Consider the following 20,558-nt stretch of genomic DNA (forward strand, 5'->3'; position numbering starts at 1 on the left):
ATCCAAAAATCATATACGGCGCCCATGATGAAATTTCTGGTTTCGGGTTTGCACGGTAAACACGATTGATCGGAATTGGATTTGCAGGACATTTGAGTAAGACCCGCCATCAAAACCGAGAGAAAACTAAAAGAAAGAAAAAGGATTTGGGTTTCTTGGAGTATCTTGGAGTAGTGAAGGAAAAAATGTGAGGTGAGTGGGAATTTTATAAGGCACTTGTACAATTCGAAGTAGGAGAGGAGTTGCCAATATCGGTTCTAACTAAGGCGGCCGGAGGAGTTTGCGGGGATTTATAAAAGCCAACAACGACTCGGAAGGATTTGGGTTTCTTGGAGTATCTTGGAGTAGTGAAGGAAAAGATGTGAGGTGAGTGGGAATTTTATAAGGCCCTTGTACAATTCGAAGTAGGAGAGGAGTTGCCAATGTCGGTTCTAACTAAGGCGGCCGGAGGAGTTTGCGGGGATTTATAAAAGCCAACAACGACTCGGACATAAAAAATTAGACGTTGAGGTTGAAATTTTCCCGCCCTTAAGAGTCCGAAGTCGGTGGAAAAGGAAAACTTAAGTTTTTGTGTTTGGAATCATAAAAGCCTACGACTAGTCGTTCTTAGAATGAAATTGGAAACCCAGCAAGCTGCAAACCCAATCTAGCATTCACAGACATACAGTACTGAGAAATTCTAAAGTTGCGTGATCGATGTAAATATTTTTCTGAATAAAGAAGAAGAATATCGCAATCCTTCAAGTTGTTATTTTAGATGCGTTGATTGTGTGTTGCAACGCATTCGTTATTCCTTTTTACTTGAATTAAATGTATATTGTTCCAGAAGACAGAGATCGCAGGAGGGGAAGTCATCTCCTTTTGGGAAAAGGGGAAGAGAAGTAAGGCTTGCTTACTGTTGCCGATTCTCGGCTTCTGCATGCCTTGTTCAGTATTGGAACTCATTCAACAATGGTTGTCTTTGTGCTCTCTGTTTACGTTTTGATTATTTCCTTTCTACTGTACTTGAGCATTTGCAACTGCTTTTAGAAAGAGAAAGGGAGGGGGCATGACATTGCAAAATTGTAATTGGTTCCCAATACGTATATTAGTTTGAGAAAGTTCTTTTTAAAAATTGTATTCATATGCATGTTTTACTTCAATCGCAACCCGTTTTCCTATTGACTGAATTGCTCATTTGTGTTTTAGCATTTGCCTGCAATGATATACCTTTGGGATTCATCACTATTTTTTTTTTTTAATGTTTTTTATGTGTATTAGTGATGATGATGAGGATGACGAAGCAGTTCTGATACTTGAGCTTGAGCAAATAAAGAAGGAAAGAGCTGAAGAGAAGCTACGAATGGTGAGTCTCAGTTAGGGGTTTCTTTCTTTTTAATTAATGTCCCATTATACCATTGAAAGTCTAGGATATGTTTTAGCTCTGCTTGTTGGAGCCCATGAACTAACCATGCATAATATGGTTGTGAGGATGTTATTTGTGCTTTTTGATCTTTTGAATTGGGTGATATATAGTGTATGCTGCATATACTGATTGCCTTTGCAATTGTATTGTCTGCAATACTTGGCCGTTTAATGGGGCTAGAAGTCTCAAAGCTTGCCTTCTGATGCTCAATACTGTATTTTTTTTGTTTTAATATGCCATAGTTTCCAATAGCTTCCTAATGTTGTCTCAAGCACCTTGCCATAACTTAATCACATCAAAGGCTCTTGTTGTTTGGTGAGGTGGTAGACATTGAAATATGTGAAATTGCAACAGTTTTGGATCTTCCCCTTTATCTCGTTTTACACTGAAAAACATCAAGAGCTCGATTGGTGTTGTATGCATTATATGTGCTAAGTGCCCATTTAAACACACTGAAAAATCACACTAAATTTTACATGTTCCAAAAAGAACAAGCCAAATTCTTACATGGTTACATGGATAAACACTCTACAACTTTTGCTCTACCATGCTGCTAAAAACATAAAGAATACAATGATCCATCTATTGTTAAAACAAATGGGAAAAGAGGAAGGCTTGGAAGTAAAAACAACATCCCAAATGAGCCAATCTGAAAGTGTCAAAGAATCATGTGATTGCATCAACTGTGTGGTGTGTTCCATTCCATTCCTAGCAAATAAATACAAAGTAAGAGCTGGCAAAGGCTTTGTTGCAATCTACTTGTCCTTCTCCTTGTGTTCTTCCAGAACAAATTCTGCATACAAATCTTTAAGAGCAATCATAACTGTAGTTATCAGAGGACCCATAATTGCTCCCTGTTGAACAATAAACACAAGTCCAAACAAACCAGCAAGCATAATCAGTAGAACATTATGACAAGTTCTGCACAGAAGCTACAAATAAGACCACTTACCAACAACAACAAAAATAAACAGATGCCATTAATTTAATTTGAAAAAAAAAAAAAAAAAAAAGACTAAAATTAAACATCATGAATTTGTCATTGAAAAAAAAAACAATCACATTGGCAGAATAATATGAGCATGAGCACGTAAATTGTGATTTAAGGATATAAATCTAAATTAACAAAGTCCTACGATTGTTTTCATGATCATACGAGGCCATTTAACCCTTGTTCATTAAAGGGAGCAAATTTACAGAAAGACAGAGTTCAGTAAAAAGGAAACTAGTCCTAAACAAACACTTGGTTGATAATTCTTTCACCCATTCTTTAACAACAGATAAAAGTTCAAGCAAACAAGCAACCATCAGTTACAAACATAACCAAACTTCATCAATTTCATTAGACAAATCAACAAATTTGGCAGAAGAATACAGGTATGACCAAAGAAAGGAGAGCTGCAAGTTTATGTGAATAAGGGGTCTTAAGTAGACTTGGGTCATCATACTCTATAAGAAAACCGTCTGTACTTAGAGATTTGACTCGTGAATTTTTCACTACAAGCAAAGTCATTTGTAGCTTTTTCATCTGAAAGTGCACTTTTCCAGATGAAAATTTAGTTCACTACGAAGAAAACATGATCGTAATCAAACTAACTTGGAACTCATTTAATTCAAGTAGGCAATTTTCTAAAGAGCAAACCACATTTATCATCAGAATTCAATTTTAATTGGTTAACACGCTTTCTGCACATCAATTACAGCTCATTTGGAAAATGATGCTGCATCTTTCCAGTTTCCAAACAAAATTCCAAGTTCATTGCATAGAAAGTGGCTTAACTTCAATTATCTAATAGGCATGCTGCATGTCTATTGAAAACAAACCAAGGGAGATATACTTTAAGATTGCATTAGGAGCTGACAATCACAGATTGACTAAAGAAGAAACTTGCAATGAGAATACCTAAAAGCACAAATCATGATAATGCTGTAAGAAGGAAAACAAAAATAAAAGATAAATATTACCTCAAGTGCAGAAGGGAACAATGTCATTCCGCCAATGATGCTAAGCCCTGTAAGATAGGCACTATGACCAGGTATATCCTCCTGTATTTCCGATGCACCATAGTCCATAAGCACAAGATGAATAATGGACAAGCTAATGGCTAATATGTATCTGCCTTCCACCAAAAGTTGCAGAGCTGCTGGAATTGTGGCAAACCAAGCTGGAAAAATTGGAAACAGAGGGCTGATGAATGCAAGCACAGTTGACATGTACACGAAATGTATCTTGTATAGTCTAAATAAAAGCCAAGTGACAGATCCCTGAAAAAATGCAATCTCGGCAGTGGCCAAAAGCACACCAGAAATCGCTTTGTCCAGAACTTCCACACATCTAACCCTCGCCGAATTTGACATAGGAACCATACACATAGCTTGTTCAGTCACCCCACCAGACTCCGATGTGATCAGATAATACAACACCCAGAAAAACACCATTGACTGAGACACAAAATTGAACACCTCCACCGCTCCAGAGAGTATTGAATTTCCAATGGAAAATACAAACTTTGCACCACTGCCTAACACGGTTCTACTACTTGCAAACACACGTTGTGACACATCCATACCTTTAACCGCAAACTCTTTAGCCTTCACGACCAAATCCTCCCTTGTGATTATCAGTTCCCTAAATATATCATCCAATTCTGTATATATCTGCCCCCATTCCCTTTGACTAATCCGATTCCTCAAGCTCAAGAGCTTCTCTTCATATGGCGAAGGACTAACTAAAGCTGTCGAATGCACCGAAGAGTTAACCGGTGTCCTTATCACGAAATGCTTAATCCCGGTCACAAGCTCAGTCATATTATACTGCATTGCCAAACTATCAACCTGATCAAACACAGTCTCATAGAACTGAGTAGTGTACTTATCCACCATCCCAGGCACATCATTCTCATCCATCCATTTCTTCACACCAATCCTCTCAGCATAGTTGCTCTCTTCGACGTGTAGTTTCAACGAAATCACGGCGTCTTTTCCTTCAACGCCAATCTTGTACGAGAAGAATATGACCCCAGTTAAAAACCCAACAATCATTCCAAAAATAAGCCCAATTGCCACAATGGTTTTCAACCTCTTCAATACCCCACGAGTGAAAAACGCACTGATCGCGCTACGGCGAAAGCTATTGCTCCGAAACGACGTCACGGCCGACATTGTGGAATCCACCCCCTTGGAGCTGAACAGGAACCCTAATCCGATCAACGCCAAAGACCCAATAGCCCCAAGCCTCTCATAAGCTACGATGAACATCCCAAACGACAAGAGCAACCGAAGTAGCTTCGAAAACCCACTACGGAACCGTCGCGGGGTGTCGGATTTCGGCTTTCTGAGAATGACCCGGAAGCAAAGAAGGCGAATTTCGATGAGGGTGTCAACGAAAACTTTGAAAATCGCAACTGGGACGGCGAGAACGGTTTCTGTGAGGCCTAGTGTCAGGGGTTCGGACCAGAAGGAGACAAGTGTTTGTTGAACGCCTCTGAGAGGGATGGAGCAGAGCACGGCCCATTGGATGGGGCGGAGATACTGCTCGAGGACTTTGCAAACAAAGTAGAGGATGAAGATGGCGAAGGCGACGCCGGCGTGGGCCATGGCGATGTAGAGGGCGAGCCGGACCTGGGGGTCCCCGGAGAGTGTGTGATCTGGGTTTTGTGGTGGTGGCGCCCGAGTTTGTGGTGGCGACGGCGACGCGTTGGGTTGGGGAGGTGGTGATGGGGATGGGGTTTCGGACGGTTTGCGGTTGGAGGCGGATCGGAACATGTCTTGCCACGGTGGGGTTGGGGAGCTTGAGTTTTTGGAGTTTGGGTCCGAGTATGGAACTAACTCCATTTCCCACTCTCTGACTTTCTGTTTCAGTGTCAGTTTCAGAGATTTCCTCGGCTAAACCCAAAAAAAAAAAGGCTTCAGTTTCCGAGACAGAAAGAGAGAGATTGTTGTTTTAAGGTTAATGTTTCCTGCAATGTTGTCTGGTACAAGGGCAATTCAGTGAAGGCAATTCAGAGAGAGGAGATAGATTTTATTCGGATTCTGCTGAAGCTGTGTGGTGTGGTGTGGTGTGGTGTGTCAGACTCGGAAAGAGTTCTTTTTGGATATAAAAGAGGTTGATAGAAGATGATGAATGAGAAGTTGTTGCTGTTTTGTGGGGTCTGGTCCCTCTCCAAAATGTCATTACTCTTCTCCCCCCTCTCCCTCTCCCTCTCCCTCTTTATTCGACACTCAGCAAACCATGCAGTAACAAATTAATTATCTTCGGATGGGGACTTGACTCCTGCTCCAATTCTAAGAGGCCTATCAACCCGCCAGGTGTTCGAGATCTGTCCTGCCAGGTGTTTGAGATCTGTTTGGACAAATGAACCCTATGGAGAGTTCTTTCAATTGTCTGTTTGGTTACTATGTAATCGAGACAAACAATTGAAAGAAATCTCATCAAGAATCATGTCTCTAGATTTCTACCAAAGATAAAATAAAGTCAAGGGCTTACTAAAAAAATTTATTGTTTTATTAATCATTAAGATTTAAGTCATGTACTGCATGTTTATCTAAATCTCTTTTGGTGGTCATTTTTGGCTCTAGTTTATTTCTCTACAAACTTGATGTGTTTGGACAGAGTATTAGATTCTCAATAAGGTCCCTTTTTTTTTAGTCATGCTTAGCTTACCAACAAGTCTCTAGAACGGTGCAAGAATGGAGCTTTCTCAACTAATACCTTTTTTTTTTTTTTTTTTGATATGTCCACATAAGAGGGAGAGAAAGATTCGAACTAATGACATTCGCTTCATAAGGTGTAATGTCTAGTCAATTTGACTACTCCTTAGAACAACTAATACCTTATTTATCATACAACTATGGTCATAAATTTTCGTGAATTTTTCATATGATCATGGGCACTGCTAGGACTACACATGGCAATTCATGTGACACTCATATAAATGGTCACATCAACCACTAAATAAGTAAATCTACTAGACAAATTTATTGCTCAAGTTTTTCACCCACGTATCAGGTGGCATTCACTCACTCGGAATGCCATAAGAACTTGTAATTAGATTGTGATAAAAATTGTAATAGTTCAAACATTTTCCTATGAAGATTATCAAAATTAAAGTAGTGGTCCCTAGACTCTATATATAATTTTTTTTTTTGGACTCTACCTATATTTAAGTACTTTGATTAGCACCGTTTTTTTACCCGATTCTATGATAAAGCAGAATATAGTCGGGCTCCACATTGAGAAAAGTAGTTCTTTCAAGGAAATGGTATTTGGTAAGACATTTCCTTCTACTTTTATCAATATGGTAAAGAGTGAACTCCTATCTTTGTAGTTACCAAATAAGCTGTCTTTATGCCTGCAAATGTCACATAATAGCTAGGCCTTGAGAGAGAAAAAAAAATATGATGAAACAGAGAGGATACAACTTGTGGACTGTTCGAGTTCCGAAGGTTGTTAAATTAACACTTGTTTCAAAAGTTTTAAGCTGATAAAAGATTGTTAATTTTAATTATTTAATTAATATTCTAACACTCCCTTACATGTGAGTTAAAACTCCCCCTTAATAAGTGATGAAAATAAGGTTTGAATTCATAATCTTGACTCTGATGAGAAAAATGGTTGATTTTCATTAAGTTAATATTCTAATAGAGGGCAGTTCCTTGGCTTTGGTTATTTAAAACTTTGATTCAGATTTTTTGATCACCAGCATGTTCTATTTGTTACGAGAATCATATCAGAATCCAACAGTCTTAACAATTGGTACGAGAGCACAAACTCAAGTGATGAGAGATTGAAGGTCATGATCATAGCACAACCCTATATTAAGTTTTGAGAAACATGGAGTTTTCTCACGAGTTACTGTCTTTTTTTTTTTTTTTTTTGAAACATGAAGTGAAACATAACTGTTCAAAGATTGCACATGTTGATTCTTCAAGTGAGAGATTGAAGGTCATGATCATAGTACAAGCAGCTATATTAAGTTTTGAGAAACATGGAGCTTTCTCAGAAGTTATTGTTATTTTTTGAAAGATGAGGTGAAACATCTGTTCAAAGACTGCACATGTTAATTCTTCTACGAAGACAAAAGTAAGCACACAGCCGGTAACCAACAGCCATGGCCAACAAAACCCATACTTCTTGCAAGCCACCATCGAGGTTCACCATGTCAAAAGAAGGAGAACTCTGCAGAGGCCTGCACCCTCCTTGGCTTTGGCAATCATATAATTGGTCTCCAGAGTATTGCACCTTCAGGAGAAGTCTGAACCCATAATACATGAACGACAAAAACTTCAACCACCGCATGAATTTTGGTATATGCTGCAAGTAAAACATTCTGTGAGAGTCTTATGTATGAGTCTCCAATTGTCTCTCATCTGCAAATATTACACTAAATGGCCAATATTACCCTTGAGTTGGCTGCTGTTACTGTTAAATCACCAATAACTCCAAAAGTTTAAGCGAATAAGAAGCAATAAATTGAATGATTTTAATTAATATTTTAATACTCTTCCTCATGTGTTGGTATAAGAATAAATGTCTTAAGTTCGAACCTTATCTTTGTCATTCACCTTTCACTTTAATTAAATATTTTAAGTGTTGAGAACCATTTATTAAGGGGGTGTTTGAGTCCATACGTGAAGAGAAGTATTAAAATATTAATAGTTTTCAACAAGCTTAGCTGCTTAGGTTAGGCAACAAGCCAAGGAGTTGGGGTTGGTGCAAATCTTCATGAAACTTGAGAATGGGAATTTATAAACAGACCATTATTTTTGCTTTCTTAATTTGTGAAGCCAGTATAGAAATAAGCCAGAAGCAATGCATCTGAACTAGCTAGTATGCATATTGAATGTGTGCTAACAGATGTGTATACCTGGACATAGTAACCTCCTGTGAGAAGAAACAACATTAGTATCAAAGAAGCAACCATTCCAGCCCTTTTAATACTCATAACTGCAGCTCCAAATAGTTCTCCTGCCCCCTAGAAACAGAAAGAGATTCATTTAACTGTCAAAGCAAGATAAACCCAGCATTGGAATTGATCTTACTTACCTGGCTTGTTATAGCTACCAACAGTATCCCAGATAATGTCAGGAAGAAGCAGGGGACAGTTCTGTTGAAGCCAGCCATGAAATACAAAATGATCATGAAAAACGTAGGATAGACAACATGAGCCACCATGTCACACAGAGTGCTGCACACATAATATACGCTTAATCTATACATGTCTGCTTTCCTTTCTTTTACCAAATAGATCTTTTCGAATGGGAACACATATACTGCTCCGAAAAGGGATGATGATGTCCAAAATATACAAATGTAGAACATTAAACCAATCTGCAATATGGTTATGAAGATTCAGCCTGAATAGTTAGATATAAAAGTGATGACTGAATAGCAGCTAAACCTTGAAAGCCTGTAAAATGGAGTAAGAGTAACTTACCTGATCTCTGAGATGAGCCTCAGTGTCAATATTAGATTTCCACCATAGAAGGCCTAACAAGACTGCAACTCCAAGAGCTTGAACAAGTCTTAGCTTATCAAAATAATCCGTGCACCTCTCTCTGAAGGTTCTCCTTGACAGTATCATGAATTGCTCCCACCAAGCCAATGTCCAATCCTTCTTTACTTGAATGGCTAATTGAAGATGCTCTGGTGTGTCTGCGGTTCGGTGATTTTCTTCTTTTTCCTTTGGCTCCAGCTGAGTTTTGTAACTTAGTTGTAGAAACTAATATTATAGACAAACAGATTTTTGAGAGGGGAGAAAGAAACAGTGAGAATTCTGAAGACATGCATATAAATTTCAACTTCTTACTTTGATTACAGCCTTCTCAGAGTCAGGAGATCCTTGAGGTTCAAATAAATCTCCAGGGACACTTATGTCATCCACTTGACCAGTTGCTAAATCAAGCAAGAACTCTGCAGGATTCATGGGTATTTCTGGGATGAATCTTAATGAAGAGAAATATTCCATAGACTCTCTAGCCCTCCCATAGTAGACAGGGTAGCCTTCTGCTATTAGCAGAATTTTGTCAAACATGTGAAACATTCTGCTTGATGGCTGGTGGATAGTTGTGATTATTGTCCTTCCTGCCTGTAGACCATGAAATGCAGTCTTTAGAACAAAGTTCCAAATTTTGGGAGTATGGCACTTGAAAATGCATTTAGTTATGGTAACCTTAGCAAGTCCATGAAGAATTATCAGAAGTCTATTCGCCGAGGTGGAATCGAGGCCTGAGGTTGGTTCATCGAGCAACAATAATGACGGATCAACAAGAATTTCATAACCTATGCTGGTTCTTTTTCTTTCCCCTCCTGATATTCCTTTTACAAATCCTCCTCCTATTCTTGTGTGACGACATCTATGGTTATACAAGAGATCATTTAGAGAAACAGTTCCTAAAAATACCTTTAAAAAAAAAAACTTGGTTCTTGAATCTTTGATTACAATCTATCAAGAGGATCTCCAGCCACACTCACATACCTTTCAAGGCCTAGCTCCTTCACAATTTTTTCCACCCTTGCATATTTTTGTTGTCGATTCATGTTGCTTGGAAGCCTTAAAAATGCAGCAAAAACTAATGTTTCCTCCACTGTTAATTGTGGCAAGAGCACATCATCTTGTGTGACAAATCCAATCCTGTAAGGAAGAAAAAATTGTATAAAATCAAAGTTATTAACACATCACCTACACCTTTGAGAGTTTATTAAGAAGCCATGGATAAAGCCTCTGTGAAGTTGGCTAACCTCCTCTTAACAGCTGCATTATATGGAATGTCATTATAAGTGATTTTTCCTTCAACATTGTCAACCAATCTTCCTCCTATCACTTTTAACAGGGTTGTTTTTCCACTACCAGAAGGACCCATCAGAGCAAGTATTTCTCCAGGGCCAATGCTTCCAGTTATACCCTTCAGTATCTGCTTCTGATTGTGTTGCTCCATGTTCAGCTGTGTAGCTACCTTGGACACAACTGCCTTCACCGGGTTGTTGAAGGAAGCTTGGCTATGTCTCACTCTATACCTCACATCTTCAAACTGCATTACCAAGAGGTGGAGAAAATATATGTCTAGCAATTTTAGTGAAACTTGCTTTTTCTTCAAATGAAATTTTGAATCAACAAGTAGATTCTTGCTACTGGTATTAATGGCACCAACCAAACAATGATTAAAACAAAACACCGATAGAAAATTAATGCGTCTTTGAAACGCTGCAAATCGTGTTTTTTTTCTCTTTTTTTTGTAGTATAGCTTATAGATCAACGGCTTAATTGCTTAAGTAGCTAAGAAATGAAACAGGAATATAGAGAGAGTTAGACAGACTTAGTACCTTGAGAAATATTGGAAGAGGGTGATATTTGTTGGTATCAGGGCTCACATCTTCTATATCAATCTCTGAGTACCTATTTCTGAGGTATGCTTGTGACATGAACTCAATGCTGTGACCAAAACCAGTACTCCCAGCAATCTGCATAGATCCCTTTATTGGGGGTGACAATGATCTGTCCTCAGTTTCTTCCTCTCTCCTAATTTCCATGTTCTTAGGCAGCACCCAGATCAGGTAGCTAAAACCTTAAACTATCTTACCACAAGTGAATCAAATTTGTATTGTGTTAGTGACTTAACTGTGAGAAATCAAAAGCTTGCCTGTAATATTGAGGCAGCATATAGGTTGGTGAGCCACGTACTTTCCATGCCTTGTTAAGGAGTATGAAAAGGCTTGCTTTCAGTTCCCACATGCCCTTGCAGCCATTATAACTTGCTTAGGGAACATGCCAAGAACATGACTATAAATTCTCCGCTATTTGTTAAATCACCGCTTGTTTTCAAAGCGAATGTAACTATTTAATTAATATTATAATACTCTCCTTTATGTGTGAGCCCAACTCATAGAACATTTGAGAGTCAGCTCCTCTAATACCCTTTTCTATCGGCTTAAACTTTTGAAATAAGTAACCTTTTAACATTGACGGTAGCATTTGTAAGTAGATATTGCTATAGAACTCTATGGTTTGTGTATCTCAAAGTCCTAAAGCTTGTAAGGACATAAAAAGGGTGCATATTGGTGTGTGCAGAATTTGAATGCACAGCATACCAAAAGAAGAAAGAAAAAAAAAAAAAAAAAAAGAAGAAAAAAATCAAATATACAAAAATAGCTCTAAATTCCTTCTGTTCAGAATTTGCTTAAGTTTTTCTCATTGGGTTTAATGATTTGTAGGCAGTGCAGCTCAACCCTTAAGCAATTTAGGTGGTTGTGCAAGAGATTTGTCATGATTCTCAATACTGTCTAAGATGATTTTATAATCACTTATTAATTTTAACTAAATCGTTTAGATTCATTATTTTTAATTAAATCATTTAAGCCTTATTTAGGTCTAAAAGACGATGGAGATATCACAGATCCTTAAACCACAACAAGGGTGACACAACACCTTAAGTTAAACATTGATTAAAAGAGATAGATCAAGTTATTTTAGAATTTTTTTCCTATTTTATTATATATATAGATTCTCAATTCCTAATTATTATGCTTAAATTAAGTAATTGAAAATTTATCACATCAATATTTGTTTTTAAAAATACAACAAAATATAATAAAATATTGAGTCGATAAAACTTATAAATACTAAATATGGATGAGTCTTTATAACAAAGATAAATATCAACTTAACTATTGAAACAATTTTTTAACAATTTTTAGACAGTTGAATTGGCGATAAGCCACTTGCAAAATAGAAAAAATTGTCACTAGAAATTTGTCGATCTCTGAGAAACCTTTCTCAACGACACTCTAATACTTAAGTTAATATAGTGTTTGAGAGAAAACAATATAAAAAACTTAAGGGTTAAAGAGAGCATATTTAAGCTTCCTCTATTTTAGAGAGAGTGACTCTTTTTAACGTGAGAGGCTCCTAAATATGGCCTTTAAATACTTGTCACGTGACGAGTTAAAATTACGTGATTAATGGTGCAATTATTTTTCAAGTAATAGAAATTATCTAATGGACTTGTGTAATTATTTTGAGCGGAGTCGCATGATTTATTTCACCAACGCTAACAATGTTTAGTAAATTGTTGAATTTTTTATAGGGTATATTTTTCTTCCAAATATTTTAATTCAATCTATTAAACTAAGACATGTGCTTTAAAATATGTAATCTTTCTATACAATTTTGAATGCATGTAATAATTTTTACATCTTCTAAAGAAAATTGTCAATTTAATGGAGAAAGATTGGTGAATTTTCCTTCCACCCAAACGAAGAGGAAGGAAAGCTCTTTCGCTACAAACAACACGCACTTCGTTGGTTCCGCAAACCAAAGTAAAAAAAAAAACGCAGTAGACAGAACACACAAAAGGCAGAAACCCACGAATCCTCAACTTCTTCCAAGTCCACCCAAAAGGGAAACGAATGGAAGAGTCACAGGAGATACTTGTGAACACGCTGGAGAAGGCGGGGGTGTCGATCCCAGCGAGCGTTTCATCGGTCCGAGACCTGAACCCGACCACCTTGGTCTCCATATGTGCTCAGTGCCTCAACCTTCTCGACCGCACGGCGTCGTTTCCCACCTCTCTTCCCGATGGCTCCGTGGCTGACCAGTTCAAGATCTGTACGGACATCGCTTCCCGGATTCAGAGTCTGGGTTACATCGGAGACATGAGCTTCCACAAGGTCAGTCAAAGAGAGAAATTAGTGTTGTTTTGAGTAATGGGTTGTGTTGGGTTGCCCAGAGAATGTGAGATGAACGGGAAGGAAAAGGAAAGTTTTACTATTTATTGATATTTTTGTTTGGATCCTGAGTGAAACGTGGCATTTGGATTTTATGAAGTTTAATTTTTCTTAAAGTTTGGATTTTGGATGTCATGTAATGTGATGTTGGGTTTTTGAGTCTTGGGTCGGTGTTTGGTTGCTCAGAAAAATGTTAGGAAAAAGTGAAGAAAAATGAAAGATGACTGTTTATTGAGCTTTTTATTTGTCTACCGAAAAAAGAAAGGCTAAAGGAAAATAGTTGACTTTGTCTTGAAAAACTGGCATAGTGAAACATGGCATTTGGATTTATAGGAAATTTCAATTGTTATAAACTTTTAGTTTTGGATGGGCCTTGATGCATGTTGTAGTTCATAATGTCAATTGTTTTGCAGCAGAAAGTTAGTTTGTTGGTTGATGCTAGTAACAACAACCATCTAAGTCAAAGCCTCTTTAGGACTTGTCTAGGAACATTGATGACCTTATACACTTTTTCTTGTACACCCTTTTCACTTGGACTGGTTGGCTAGCGCCCTTAATGATCAGCTTTCTTGATTTCCTTTTTATGTTTTCTTCTTCTTTTTCTCCCTTAGTCGCTCTCTTGTATACTCCCCGTGTACTGGGGTTGCGCCCTTCTGCTCTTTGTTTAATACATCTTTTTTACTTATCAAAAAAAAAAGAAGTAAATTAGCGTGTACAAATCTAATGTAACAACAACCATCTAAGGAATCCATCGAGAGTGTGTTCTACAATTTTCAAAATTTTAAGTGTTTAAAGCAATGGGCTTGTGCATCTTTGTTGAGATAATGGCTACTTCTTTTTATTAATGTACATATATCCACCGGTACATGCAGTAGAAGCTAACATAAGAGATTGTTCTAAAAGCTTTCACATTTATGCTTCTGTTGCCATGTTAGTGGTTCAATGTGTCACTTGAACTTTGTCGGTTTGTCCCCAATGTTTGTTTCTGGTCGGTGAACTTTGGCACTCACTAGTTTCTTTTGATAGAGGAGCTATAAGATCATTGTGGTGAATGGATCTTTCTTTTTATCTCTGCTTTTTTTTTTTTTTTTTGGTTGCTTATTTATGCTGCATCTGCTGCATTTTCTTCTCTTAATGGTTATCATTCTGCTTATTGTTTTGAAATTATGCTTAGAAACAGACTATATGTGTTGCTTACGGCAGTTCCTGTATCCATCTGAAGACGACTTGTATAAGTTGGTCAGATTCCTGGTGGAGAGGCTTTCTGAGTTATCTCAACATGGAAGAACTGCTGATATGAAGGATGTCAATGCTAGAAGAACAGAAGAAGATGATCTAAAAAGGCCTTCAGAGGACTGGCCAAAGAAGGGTGATAATGAAGGGGTAGATTTTAGCGTTGGGAAAGTTGGAGCTAGATTGAAAGATCTAAGACTGAAGACTGAAGTGCCAGAGTTGTTGAAGACCAAGCCTGAAGATGCCTCTGTTGACAGACTCTATGATGATGATCTTGTTCCTCAAAAAATGGATGAAACAGCTGTTGATGAGATATTCTGCTCCAGGACAGGAGATTTCAGCAAGGACACACTTACTGGTGTATTAAGTGGGAAGGATTTGACTGAAGAAGTGGTGGATGCTGGAAGAGATACATCGGGAAATGTAGAAACTGCAGCTTGGAAAAATGATGTTTTAGTGTTTGAACAGAAAGGAGTTTCTTTTAGAGAGCAGTTTTCCAAGGTATTTTACTTGAACTAGTCTGAATTGGACAGTTATCTCGATGGCCTTGTTAAAATGAAATTAGGAAACAAACCTTGAAGTCGACCTGATCTAGTTTCTAACAACAATTTGAAATGTGAAGCATCGAAGGGCATTCAAAAGCTTAATTTGGAATCTGAATTATATTTGTTTTTTTTTTTTTTAAATAAAAAATAAAAAATTTTGTTCTTAGCATTCTGTGAATAAAATCTGGATAAAGGGCTTTATTTGATGTTTATTTTTTTTCACCAGATAAGATATGAGACTGAAGAAATACAAAATCAAGAAAAAGTGCTTACGGGGGAGGTTACAGCAAAGAACTCTGGATTACAGCAACTTGAAGAAGAATTGGAATTGTTAAGGGCAGCAGCAGAAATGTCATTTGGTGACGAACATCCTATTGACTTCTACCTTGAGCAGCTCAATGAGAAAGTAGATGTTAAAAAGCGTAATCTTGGGGAGTTGGAGTCAGAGTGGTAGGAAATAGCTGTCTTTTTTCATTAAAACATATATTACTTTTTTTTCAGTAAAGACATGGGTCAAATATGCTTTTTTCTAATTTTGAATGGGCACCGCCAGAAGATCTTCTACTTTAGAATAATTTAAAATATACATTTGAAAGGAGAACCAACTTTTTGCTAGCATAAAGATGCAGTGTTGATTTCGATCTGACATAAACAATCTTTCACAGGGAAGCTGTCAGAAAGTCTTTGGAAGAGAAAAAGATAAGTCTTGAGGAGTCTCTATATGCAAACAGCCCAGAAGCTCAAGAAAAGCTCCAAAAGTTGAGAGAAGTTGAGTTGGAAAAGCAGTCTATCCTGTCTGAAATCGGAAAGAGGTATAATTCTGGCTTTAGAAAGATCCTTACACTCCCTTGCTTCCTCTGAAGTGTAAAGACATGTTCTTTTATTATTTATCTCTCTTTCTTTCTTTTATCTTTGCACTTGCTTGTCGAAAGATCTTTTCACATTTTCTGTAAATTACTTTGCTTGTTCTTGATGCAACTGCATTGTCATTCGACAGGGATGAGGAGCATTCTAAACTTTCTGCAGAACTCGAGAGCCAGCATAAAATGGCAGCTAGGAGTTCCTATATACATCGGATAAAGGAAATAACAAAAAACAGTCGGAAACAGGATGCTGACATAGATCGGATCTTAAAAGAGACCAGGGAGCTTCAGTTAGAGAGTAATTCTATCCAAGAACGCCTTCATCGAACCTATGCCGTCGTAGATGAAATAGTATTCAGGTACAGATTGCTTGTTGCAGCCACAATGTAGTGTTTAGGGGTCGTAATTCATTCTTGTTTGTGTGTCGAGTTTGAGTTGTGTCGAAGCATGAGTTAGGTCAATTTTAATCAAATACTTTAATTAAATGAGTTACCCTTCAATCCTAATATGCTAATTTTGTATTGGATTTGCGAGTTATGCAAAAAACTGACTGTCCTAAATGTCCTGTATCGATTTCAAGTTTTATTGAAGCATGATTATCAGACTATATAGGTTAATCCTAACCCGACCCATTTAATTAAACGGATCAAATCTTTTAGCCCTAACTCACTAATTATGTGTTGGGTTCGTAGGTTGTATTAAAAATTGTTAGTCTTAGTAGTGTCCTTACTGAAGTTGACCTATTTGTGCATTACTCTATCACGATTCATGACATAATTGTCGCAAACTTGGATGATAGATGTATTTTACTGCCATATATATAGCTTGTTGGCTGAAAGGAAGCATGAATGTGCAGGGAAGCCAAGAAAGACCCAGTTGGGCGACAGGCTTATAGACTTCTCACCAGCTTCCACGAGTCATTTGAACAGATCTCTGAGAAAATTCTGGCCACTGACAGAGTACGAAGAGAAGTAGCTGAGCATGAAAAGAAGCTAGCAGCCATGGCATCCCGTAGCTTAAATGTAGACAAACTACAAGCTGATCTGGATGCCATAAGGAAGGAAAATGAGTACCTAGAGCAACGCCTTCAGGATCATCTCTGAAATCGTTCTTTCAATTCAGTACACATTATTACTCTGATGGGTCTCATCCACTCTTCTTCATATACTTGGCCAAACAAATAATAATATATATTATTACTTTTATGTAGTTTGTACAAAATTTTAAGAACAATTAAACATTCTGATTGTATACATTTGTGAAGTGGGAAGGGCAAAAGATTCCACGTATTCCTTTGAGTACTTTTTACCTAATTTGTAACTGTAGTTGGTGATATAACCAGATCCAGGTAGGTAAATTTTGCTCCAAGAAAATGACAGAACAGTTGGGTCTGCACTTGTATGAAAAGACCTAATTCCAAGCTTAGCATCAATGAAATGACCAACCCCTAAGAGAGTGGAGGCAACTTGAAAAGGGCCGGCGAAATAACCCAAAACGGGGGAGCAATCTAAAAACAACGCTCGAAAGATTTTATTAATCCAAAAGAGGTAGAATAATGCTAACCGCGAATAAAAGCAAGATTCTTGAAGGCCAGGTTGGACATGGGAATGATGGACAACTGATATGGAAATAAATAATCAAGAGCCCACTCAATCAAAAAGCTGAAAAAGCATAAGAGTCACTTGCCTATTAGATAACTCCTTTACCAGACTCTTGGTCGGCCTCTCTCTAATGATATTTTTCTTATTTTGCAAGTGCTCGTCATTTAGTTCATAAGCGCAAAAATTCATGTTAAATCAATATTTTTCATTGGCTATGTGTCTTCAAATTCATTAATTTTATAAACTTTCGGCCCCTTCAATTTTATTTTAATAGCCTTTTGGCAGTCCAGCTATCAGCTTGGGTAAAGTATCAAAACATCAGATGTTTTTTCTATGAAGAAACGCCCAAGAATATGAAAATGTATAATTTTTATTTTTCATTTTTTACGTATATGAATAAAGAAAAATAAATTTCATTTACATACACAACAAAATTGTTCTATATATCTATATTCGATACGTACTTTTCTATAATAATAATAATAATGAAGTGAATGAGGATTTGTTTTATCTTTATAAATTCACTAGAGACAAACTAAGTGTTGAGGTGAATCCAAATTTTGCATGAATCACATACATTGCATGAAGTTGATTTCAATTTTGCATGACTCACATAAATTGCATGAAGTTCATTCATGTAAATACGCTTTCATCTTAGTATGAATACAAGAACCAAAACCGCCTTCTTTCATCAACAAAAGCCATATTTAATTGTTAGAATACTACCCATATTGTTCTAAAAACAGAAACACCCATCATTAATCATGATATCGGGTCTGAAGAACACAACATCATCATGGTTCGAAGCCTATGCAGCCCTCTCCACATCCATCATGATCTTACAAACCGCCATCAATCAACTTCTACCGCTGCGTCTTCGAACATTCGTCTTCTCAATATTAAAGCGCTTCTTCTCTCGTCTCATCGCCTCTTGTGTCACGCTCACCATCGATGAGTCCTGGGATAACTGTCGTAACCAACTCTATGTTGCTGCCAAAGAATACCTGCATTCTAAGATTACTCATGCAAACAAGAATCTTAGAGTGGGCAACTTAGTGAGGGGTGAGATAGCAATGGCAATCCAAGATGGAGAAGCTGTTGAGGATGTCTTTGACAAAATCAAGGTAAACTGGAGATTTTGCGTTAAGGAAGATGAGCTTGGTCGGCAACAAAATCAGAATAATCCGCCGAAATTGAAGGGCATGTACGTGCTAACTTTCTCTGAAAAGGATAGGAAGAAAGTCATGGATTCTTACTTGCCTCATGTCTTAAGCACATACAAGGCCATCAAAGAGGGAAGGAAGACGATGAGTATCTACAATAGGATTAATAATAACAGATCATGGACACCATTGGCTCTAAACCATCCATCCACATTCGACACACTCGCCATTGAACCTGAGTTGAAGAAGGGTATTATCAATGACCTTGATCGGTTCCTAAGGCGGAAGGATTTCTACAAAAAGATTGGCAAGCCATGGAAGCGTGGTTATTTATTGTATGGCCCTCCTGGAACTGGAAAATCGAGTATGATCGCAGCTATGGCGAATTACTTGAAGTTTGATGTCTACAATTTGGACCTCGCCACTTTTTCCTCTGATTCTGAACTGATGAGTGCCTTGCGTGAAACGTCGAGTCGTTCCCTAATTGTTGTTGAGGACATAGACTGCAACAAAGTGGTCCATGATCGATCAAAAGCGGTTAATGTAGATCCCATGTTCTTGAAGGTAATTAGTATGTCCATATCTCTTGTTGGAATGAATATTAATGTACATTATTTTCTAAATGGATATTGGTTTATTGTGTTTTTGTTTTTGCAGGTGACACTCTCAGGGATACTAAATGCCATGGATGGTTTGTGGTCAGGTAACGGGGACGAGCGAATCATAGTGTTTACTACAAACCACAAAGAGCGACTAGATCCTGCATTGTTACGTCCTGGTCGAATGGACATGCACATTTACTTGTCGTTCTGCACTTTTAATGGGTTCCGAATCTTAGCCTCCAATTATCTAAACGTGCAAAGCCACCCTTCCTTTGAACAGGTTGAAAGCTTGCTAGAGAAAGTAGAGGTGACTCCTGCAACAATAGCAGAAGAATTACTGAAGAGCGACGATGCTGATGTTGTTCTTGGAGGACTTGTTGAGTTCCTTAAGCAAAAGGAGATGGGAGGCGTTAAAAAGGAAGGATGAACCGATGAAGTGCCTTACATGCTCAAATAATGTAGGTTTAAGTTTGTATTAAATATATACTATTACGAATAATAATTTTATTATGCTTTAATATTTACTTTAACATTTATTATGTTATATTATCTGCTATTATTATAATGAATTATTATTATCTGTTATATTAACTTTTTGGTAGAATTTTGCTTGACATGCACTCTTGTTTCATCAAATTTGACAATGACGTTAAGCTCCCCTAACCACTATGGGCCTCGGTTGTTGGGCCGTCGAGGAGGGTAGCAATTCATTCATTTCTCCCTAACAACCTCTCCTGTATAACCTCAATTCTTGGGATGACACTTGGCACTTTCATTGGATATACACTTCTGTTATAATTCTGTTTCTTAGAATAGCAGCAATCTCTTCAAAAATAACAGGTACCATCCATACAATCGCATTGGGATAAGGACAAAAGTTTTCTTTCAAACTAGATTTCACTGTAATATTGTCGTCAGCATATAAAAGAAGAATTATTGAAACGTGAGATAAAAATGTAGTATGCATGTAATTTGTCAATTTTATCAATTGATTAATGTTAAAAAAACAACATTTTTATTTTATAATGATGATGTGTTAGTTTCAACCAATTTTTTTTTTTTTTTTTAACAATGACTGATCTAAGGATTGGTTGGACTGCTACATCAGTATTTTAAGATAATTTTATAATTTATTTTAATAAATTTGATTAAAAGATAAAACTAATTTATCCATAAGAATATGGATCTACCACTAATTAACAGGACCCAGCTATGGGTTAAATAACAATTTAAAAAGTTAAAACTAATTATCAGCAATTTATACCAGTCCAATTCTTTTTTTTTAAATAACAAATGGGTCCCGGTTATAGATTAAATAACCATCAGATGTAATTATCAGCAATTTGTTTAAGTCTCTTAAATAACCATTAAAACTAATTCCCAACAAGTCTTTTTCAATTAAACTCAATTTCTTGATCTGCTGA

At 37.2% G+C, this 20,558-nt stretch overlaps 3 protein-coding genes and 1 pseudogene across 5 annotated transcripts; 2 read left to right on the forward strand and 2 right to left on the reverse strand.

Annotated features, from left to right (window-relative positions):
• Positions 1–1,855: 1,855 nt before the first annotated feature.
• Positions 1,856–5,594, reverse strand: LOC132175714 (transmembrane protein C9orf5 protein). The gene is made up of 2 exons (XM_059587736.2): positions 3,371–5,594; positions 1,856–2,259 (listed from the first exon to the last, which is right to left on the reverse strand). The coding sequence occupies exons 1-2, from the start codon at positions 5,237–5,239 to the stop codon at positions 2,161–2,163; spliced, it is 1,968 nt and encodes a 655-aa protein (XP_059443719.2). The 5' UTR covers positions 5,240–5,594; the 3' UTR covers positions 1,856–2,160.
• Positions 5,595–7,448: 1,854 nt separating this feature from the next.
• On the reverse strand, positions 7,449–10,934 carry ABCG26 (ABC-2 type transporter family protein). Its single transcript, XM_059584872.2, has 9 exons — positions 10,728–10,934; positions 10,146–10,435; positions 9,883–10,038; positions 9,577–9,760; positions 9,214–9,492; positions 8,842–9,126; positions 8,451–8,735; positions 8,272–8,379; positions 7,449–7,718 (listed from the first exon to the last, which is right to left on the reverse strand). Exons 1-9 carry the CDS (start codon positions 10,932–10,934, stop codon positions 7,449–7,451), a joined length of 2,064 nt encoding a protein of 687 aa, XP_059440855.1.
• Positions 10,935–12,705: 1,771 nt separating this feature from the next.
• On the forward strand, positions 12,706–17,041 carry LOC132175618 (coiled-coil protein). Of its 3 annotated transcripts, none has more exons than XM_059587617.2 (6): positions 12,706–13,070; positions 14,331–14,861; positions 15,132–15,355; positions 15,571–15,717; positions 15,903–16,127; positions 16,625–17,041. In XM_059587617.2, the coding sequence occupies exons 1-6, from the start codon at positions 12,810–12,812 to the stop codon at positions 16,869–16,871; spliced, it is 1,635 nt and encodes a 544-aa protein (XP_059443600.2). In that variant the 5' UTR covers positions 12,706–12,809; the 3' UTR covers positions 16,872–17,041. The 3 variants fall into 3 exon arrangements, with proteins under 3 accessions (XP_059443600.2, XP_059443601.2, XP_088371004.1); XM_059587618.2 differs by having other exon boundaries at positions 12,983–13,070; positions 14,308–14,861; XM_088514878.1 differs by having other exon boundaries at positions 13,003–13,070; positions 14,302–14,861.
• Positions 17,042–18,133: 1,092 nt separating this feature from the next.
• On the forward strand, positions 18,134–19,561 carry LOC132174608 (AAA-ATPase At2g18193 pseudogene; annotated as a pseudogene).
• Positions 19,562–20,558: the final 997 nt, after the last annotated feature.

This window comes from Corylus avellana, chromosome 3 (assembly GCF_965113065.1).
Source record: "Corylus avellana chromosome 3, dhCorAvel1.hap1.2, whole genome shotgun sequence".
NCBI classification, from domain to species: Eukaryota; Viridiplantae; Streptophyta; class Magnoliopsida; order Fagales; family Betulaceae; genus Corylus; species Corylus avellana.